This window comes from Tupaia chinensis, unplaced genomic scaffold, assembly GCF_000334495.1.
Source record: "Tupaia chinensis unplaced genomic scaffold, TupChi_1.0 Scaffold000251_1, whole genome shotgun sequence".
Taxonomy (NCBI): Eukaryota; Metazoa; Chordata; class Mammalia; order Scandentia; family Tupaiidae; genus Tupaia; species Tupaia belangeri.
In genome coordinates this window covers 1945150-1952997 of record NW_006159731.1, presented here as the reverse complement: position 1 = coordinate 1952997, position 7848 = coordinate 1945150, and the positions used below count along the sequence as shown (strand labels likewise).

The window sequence follows — 7848 nt, the reverse complement described above, 5'->3', positions numbered from 1 at the left end:
GTGAATTTCCCTTAAAAAAAACCTTTTTTTAAAAAAAAAAAAAAAAAAAAAAAAAGTGGAGGTGAGTGATATTTAAAAAGGTCATCAGGGTGGGGCCTCCATGATTGACTCCTGGTAGCTTTATAAACAGGAGAGAGGCACGGAGACACAGACCCATTTGCACTCCTTCTGTCTCACCACGTGACGCCCTGCACCACCTCTGTAGGGTCCCCACCACCAAGAACAGCCTTGCTTGATGTGGCCCTTTGACCTCAGGCCTCTAAAAACATGAGCCAAACAAGCCTATATTTTTAAATAAATTACTCAGTGTGATACTCAGCTATGAAACAACAGAGAATGGACAAAAACATCTGGTGTCATCACAGGTAGGCAAGAATGTGCCCCTAGAGGCTGGGGTGCCATTTAGGGAAATTGTGATGGGGACAAGGGTTTTGCAGAGTGTTATCCCAGATATGGTCAAGCAGTGGGGTCTCCTGGTCAGACAGGGGAAAGTGAAAGAGGGCAAGAGGGCAACTTGGGGGACCACCAGTTACTAAGGGACCTGAGAAATGGAAAGAGAAGTTGAACTTAGTTGACTTTGTGGGTAGATGTCTCAATCTTTACTTCTTTGGTTGCTTGGTCAAATACAGAGACTTTATTATTTCAAAATATTATAGCTTTTTAAAAAAGAATTACTTTATTTAACTTTATTTATTACTTATTTATTTGACCAGAGAGGGACAGAGTGAGAGAGAGAGGGAAAGTGAGAAAGCAAGCCACCAGGTCCGGGACTCAAACCGTGGCTGACCAGGTGGGAGTCCAGTGCCCTTAACTACCATGCCACCTGCTGGCCCCGAATGCATTATACCTTTAAATGTGATCGTACTGTATGGTCAAGAAAAAAAAAAATCATGAAATTCAAGAAAAGGAATAAGTGACAACAGGAATTAGACTCATTCATGTGGAAAAACTTTAAAAGAAGCACAATGTGGCCCTGTGTTATAAATGAACAAGAAAGCTACAAGAGGCAAGCGTAATAAAGATTTCACCTGACATTTGGAATTACCCTTAGTCTTTTCAGCATAAAGGGCATAACACACCACTTCTGAATTTTACTGCTAACCACAGGGAAGGCGGAGGGAGCATGGTTCTGCCAGAGCCGTGATTCTCAACCTTTTGTGGGTTATCATCAACCCTCATTGAGGAATTGAAGAAAGTTGTGGACTCCTTTTCATAAAAATGAAGACAAACATGGTTACATGCAATATTGCATACAATCCTAGGGGTTCTAGAAGGGACTTGTCTTATTAATCTTTCTACCTCTAATCCAGACATATAGTAGATGCTCAAGACATATTTATTAAATAATTAAGTAAATAAATGAGTGGGATATTACACTTAAATAATAATGGTCAAAATGCAAACATCTTCAGTAGGACTAAAGTATTAGGATCTATTAATATGAATTCATTTATTTTAGAGGTTCTCAATCTTAGTTGCACATTATTATATCCTGGAGGGGGGGATGCAGGGGCTTTAAAAATTATTGATGCTTGGGTCCCACCCTGGTCAACTGAATGAGGATCTAAGAGTGAGAGTCTGGGTATTAGTATTGTTAAAAAGCTCTTCAGATGATTTTAATGTGCAGACAGGACTGGAATCAATGCAGTGGATTAAATTTTATATCATTTAGTAGAGAGAAAGAATATGAAGGCATCTTGGGTATGTGAACTAAGTTTTCATGGAGGAAATCAGGAATCATAATAAAAATGACAATCTTCTCCAATTACAAGCTGCCATCCATACCCCAAAGATAGACTGGCAGATAAGCCAAGTAGGTGTTGCTGACACTCCTTAGACAGTTCTAACAATGCAAATGCAGATCTGAGATGAGTACAAAGTTACTTCTTAACTTTTTTGGTTTTATTTTCTTTTAATTGAAGGAGGTCATGTGCACTCCCCAGACAGACAGAGTGTGGTGGGGGGAGAGGGCGGAGAGAGCAGGAGAAAGCACCCTCCAGTGGGGTGAGGTCATGCTGTAATTCTCTTTCCTCCATTTTTCCATCCTGTCGGGATTTTAAGCATACACCTCTATATACCCAGAACATTTTTCAAGCCTTCAGAGCTAGGATTTGAAACACGGTCAATCTTATGGAACCTGGCATACTTAACTACTAGGTTATGAAGACTGGCCTCAAAATATATTGTTCCTATAATTTTGCCAAACTACCTCTTAGAGGATAAGAACAGCCTTCCCATCCCTAGAGAGCCCAACTCAGAGGTCTGGAGTGAGCTCTGGGAATCTGTCATTTTGCAAGCATGATAGTGTTTCCACTGCAAGTAGCAGCCCCACACTCTGGCTGGGATGGAGGCAGGGGAAGCAGAAGAGGTCAGTCAGAATTGCCTAGGGATAGGTTTCCAAATACATATCCATTGCAGATCTAGGGAAGCAGAGCACAGGGCTCTTGAGGGTGAATACACAGAAAATGCTTGACTCTGATACCAGTCTCACCTCTGTTGAGAACCAATATGTGGGACACTTCTTGGGAGCCCAGAGAGATTCTTCTGGGGCTACAGCTGGAGGCCAGCCCTGGGGGACTAGTCCCTGTGCAAAGACTGGCAGTTGGGGGTGGGGGGAGTGGGTGAATAGGTACTGAAAGTATGTGGGAGGATACCAAAGCCAGGTGGAGATGACAAAAACAAGATTTGCTCATTTTATGGTTTTAGCTAGGCTGGCCCTGGTGCAGAGTCATCGAAGCTGAGGCTGGAGGAACAAAAGCAGCAGTTTCCAAATCACTTCTGTTTCCCCTAATATCAGGTACATGTGTCGGTCTTGAAAGTCCCAGGTGCCCACCTCTGCTGTGAAAGCACTGAGAAAGGGTGCCCTTACTGGGCAGATGGAAATTCACAGTGGACTGTGCTGTGAAAGCACTGTGAAAGCACTGAGAAAGAGTGCCCTTACTGGGCAGATGGAAATTCACAGTGGAGGTGTCTGTGCTTAGGCATCAAAGCTTAGAGTGGCTGGCAAGTTTGTTGGAAGGATGCTCCTCTGAAAGAGGGAATAGATGACTCTCCCGGTAATCTGATAACCCACTTAATCATGTCCCTTGAAAAGAGCACATCAGTACATGTTCGCTATTATTCTTTCAACTTTTCTTTTCTCCCTTTACCCTCTTTGGACTGTAGATTTTGGGGGCTTGTTCTGATTTCTGTTGTTGCTTGTACTGATATAGATTGCCTTCAACGAGTGACTCAGGATTATGGGCCACTGTTCTTACCATTCAGTATAGATTTTAGGATCACCTGGAATGATTCTGCTGTAGCAGATTCAGAAGGAAGAAGAGATTAGAGAATCATGGTCCAAAGGCTTGGAAGAGTTTTTTTCCCATTAATTCTTGGAGGATTTATTCTGGGACACTGCAAGCCAGTAGCAAGCACTGAGAAGGAGAAAATGAGTGAGAGCAAGAGACGGGTGTGCGTGATGTGTATGTATGTATATGTGATGTTTTGTAACTATTCCCTCTCTGCATCTTGGCAGAGTTTCTTCTAAACAGATTATCCAGCCCAAATCTCCAATGTGGCATGTTTGCTCCTGCCCCTCTGGATGTAAAAGGTAGGGGGAAAGGCAGAGCAAATTTTATTTGCTCTATCATATACATGAACTTTATATCAATACTATGGTTTGCACCTGTGAAAATGTAATCTTTCATGTGTGACATGCTCCAATAATTTTTAACACTACTTTACACCATTTAAACTTGACCCAAGTCCACTGGCCAACTTCTCACCTGGACTGCCCAATGGAGAGCTGTTTTAAAGTCTTTATCCACAAGGGTGGGATCTGCCCCCTTCTTCAACAGCATTTGGGTGTGTTGAGGCTGGTTGTGGAAAGCCGCCCAGTGGAGTGGTGTCATTCCCTACAAAACAACCATGAGAGGGGCAGAGATGAGAACAGACTATCAGGAATTTCATACTGGAACTCACATTTTTCCCCCCTGGACCTGGAGGCCATCACCAGATATATTAGATGCTGTCTATTAGTCCATCATTCCTTGATCCGTTCATTCAACAGATGTTTATTGAGCTGCTACCTTTTGCCAGACAAATAGGTATTGAGGATTGCTATGATTTGAATGTGTCCTCTAAAGTTTTATTGTTAGAAACTTAATCCCCAAAGCAACAGTGTTGAGCAGTAGGACCTTTAAGAGGTGATTAGGTCATGAAAATTCTGCTTTCATGAAGGGGTCCCTGATAACAAAAGGTTGAACTTGAGTCCTTTCCTTCTTTTTTTTGGAGAGGTTTTTGCTATAGGGCACGTTTGCTCGCCAGACAGACAGAGAGAGACAGATAGAGACAGAAAGCAAGAAGTCACCCCCCAGGGGGGATGGCCACACCGCAATCCCTTCTCCTCCATTCTCTTCTTGGGATCTTGGGCACACACGCACATGCACCTGGTGTGAGTTTTAAGCCACCGGGTCTGGGACGCAAACCATGGTCAACTATGTGGGAGTCCAGCGACATAGCCATTACGCTAACTGCTGGTCCCGAGTCCTTTCCTTCTTTCACAAGGCTGCTTTCTCATCCATCTGCCCTCTACCATGGAATAATGTAGCACATGAGCCCTCAGCAGAGGCAGGCCCTGACCTTGGACTTCCCAGCATCTAGAACTGTAAGAAATAAATTTATTTTCTTAATATTATCCAGTCTGTGGTATTCTGTTATAGCAGCATGTAAGGTAAGGATGCAAAGGTGAATCCTTAACCTCATAGAAATGGCATTGTGGTGGAGACAGAGTATATTCAAGGAAGACTCTTGTGACTAGAGTCACACTAGAATGCAATCCCCACTACAGGTCTATATATCCAGTGCCTAGAACAGCTATTGAATGAATATATAAATGAGTTAGGAGAGAAGAGTGATGTGAGGTTAGGTTGCAAAGGGAGGGAGGGGCAGATTTTGAGAGGGTGGGCTGAGGGGTACCTAAATAAGGCATTTGGATTGCATTCTAAACTCAATAGAAAGATAGGGAAGAATTTTAGGCAGGTGTTGGCCTGATCATATTCACATGTAGCTCTGCCTGCTTCATTTCCTCTCCTTATAAACAACCAAAACTCGGTCATGGGGTCCCCACCCTAATGACCTTATCACACCCAAATGCCCCACCCTAGGAAGGCATAAAAAGGATTCACTTAACATTTTTGTAATACAAACAAATCCAAATACATCAGTTTTGGGGAGACATTCAATCACCATCCATTAAATCGATTTCCAAAACATGAACTTTGGGGCTGGCAAACTGATATCCAAACCATAACAAACATGGACATAAGGGATAGAAGTTCCCTCCAGGCCTGGCCTTGACAACAAAACCATGTGGTCCTCCACACGTTTTCTTTTTCTTTATTCTACACCTGAAGGCAGAGGAGAACAAGCAACAGTCTAGAAGATTCTGGAGCTGAGTGACTGAAAAGCTTGTATCCCTGTTTGATGAAGGAACATAGAGTCATCTCACCACCAGCTCTGGTCTATGATGTGAAGAAGAAAGAAACTTTTATTGTGTAAGGCCATAGACATGTTGAACTGTATGCTAGCAGTTAGCCAATTCTTTTTTTTTTTTAAAGAATTATTTTATTTAACTTTATTTATTATTATTATCACTATTATTTTCCAGTTTGGTCAGAGAGAGACAGAGAAAGAGAGAGGAAGTGAGAAAGCAAGTCACCAGGTCCGAGACTTGAACCGTGGTCAGCCATGTGGGAGTCCAGCGCCTTTAACCACCATGCCACTTGCCGGTCCAGCAGTTAGCCAATTCTGACAGGTGCGATTGTCCTTCTCATTTCAGAGAAGAGGAAACTGAGCTCTGGAGAAGTTCCTTAGTCTGTGTGAGTTAGTATGAAACTGAATCTAGGGTTTGAGGTTTGTGGGGCACTAGGATTAGAATGTTCAATCCCCTCAATTAGTTCCATATTTTAAATCCTTAAATTATAGTCTACTTTCAGGTTTCAGATTTCAAGTGTCATTTAATAGTGAGCCTCCAGAGATACTCATTAAAAAAAAATTGGTTTCATATGGAAAAGAATGCTGGTCTAAGAGCAGTGGAATTTCTTGTTCTTATTCGAATAGCTCAATACCTGGAATTCAGAATCACTCAGTGCATTTAGTGGGTCCTCTTCATTTTTAATTGGGCCCATTTGGATTAGAAATTTGAATGTAAGAGAATCTGATTCTTTTTATTATGCAGGGATTACTCTTTCTCAGTTCTGAGTTTCATTTGCTTCAGAATCTTGACCTTATCAAGAAGTGCTGATAGCATTCAGTGTTATAGACATTGAATCAATTCTCAAGTCACTGGAATGTAAGATTCATGAAGGCAGGGCTCTTGTCTGCCTGTCTGAATCCTTAAGAGCCTAGAATAGTGCCAGGCATATTGTAGATGCTAAGTAAATATTGATTTTATGAAAATAAGTGATTCCTTACAGCTCTTGATTGAATTTCTGCTTTTATAAAATCTGGTTTAGCTTTTTAAAGTCATACATATAAAAAGGAAAGGCAAACATGCCTTCCTTTATAGAAACAAACTTATGGGAATGATATGATCATTGCTACCAAATCATCAACTAAAACATGTAAGAATTTTTTTTTTCCTTTATAAGAGAGAGAGAGGAAGAGAGACAGAAATAGGTAATTTTTACTGGATCTCACGGTGCCACAATCCTCCTGCCCCAGCCCCTCAATTAGAGAGGATTACAGGCACATTAACCATAACCAACAGGCATGTTCAGGTTGGCATGGGAACCAAACCTGAGCCTCCCAGGCAGCTTCCAGTCTCCCAAGTGGTGGTGCTGCCTGCAAGACACCACACCTGGGCCAACTTGTGATAATTTTTGAAGAGTGCTCCTAATGATGTTGTCCTTTGTACTTCTGCCAAAGATGAGGCAGATGGCATTGGATATGTAAAGACAGGATTTAGCACCATGAGCATTCAGTGTGAAATGTGGTTATGAGTTAAACTGTGGTTAGATAATGTTAATTTTTATTTCTTAAGCACAGTTGCTAGTTTTCAAAAGTTATTCTCTTAAAATAATAACAATGAAACCCTCTTAAAACCCAAATCTTGCATTTTTTTTTTGGTAAAAGAGGAATGGGAGGAGCACTACCATTTTTTGTACACTTACTTGGTGCCAACAGTTTTATATGTTATCTCACTGAATCTTTACAATGATGCTAAGGTGTAGTTATTTTTAGTCCCATTTTACAAGTAAGGAAACTGAAACACAGATAAGTTAAGTCACTTGCCCCAGGCAAACACTTGGTATAACTGAGATTTAAATCCAGATTTTTTGACTGAAGAAAAAACTTGGTGGAGTTTCATTTTGGAAATGAGAAATGCTGAAAATTTTATCCTATGTTATGTTATCTGTATTCAAGGTCTTCTAACATTCTAGAATAGTGGGGTTTTTTTTCTTCTTCTTTTTTTTTTTTACTAGTTTAAGGGTAGTCACCCTATAATATTCTCTGTTTCATTTGGCATTTGGCATTACTTCTAGGCTCCTTCTAAAAATGTTGCTGGCAAATGTTGATTTTTGTAAGATAGTGGAATGTGTATCTGTATCTTTAGCCCTATCTATTTATCCATCCCCATTCTCCCTCCAATCCACTCCCATCCTGGAATTTGGGAGTACTTTTAGAAATAAATGGCCCCAAGTCAAGACTGAATTACTCCAATACTTCTTTTAATGCTTTTACAATATAAATGGGTTGTGAACATTCAGTGAACTCAAGGGAAAGTTTTTTTTTTTTTACAGTTAATAATATGAAAATTGACACTTTCAAAATCATATCAGAGACAGCATTTGTTATTGTACAACA

The 7848-nt window shown here is 40.9% G+C and overlaps 1 protein-coding gene across 1 annotated transcript in view; it reads right to left on the bottom strand.

The window, feature by feature from the left end:
* ANKRD55 (ankyrin repeat domain 55) overlaps positions 1-7848 on the bottom strand; it is a 68298-nt gene that overhangs the window by 30258 nt on the left and 30192 nt on the right. The window contains exon 5 of the mRNA XM_006148983.2: positions 3768-3896. Within this exon, the coding sequence (XP_006149045.1) occupies positions 3768-3896 (129 nt within the window). The remainder of the gene's footprint in view (positions 1-3767; positions 3897-7848) is intronic.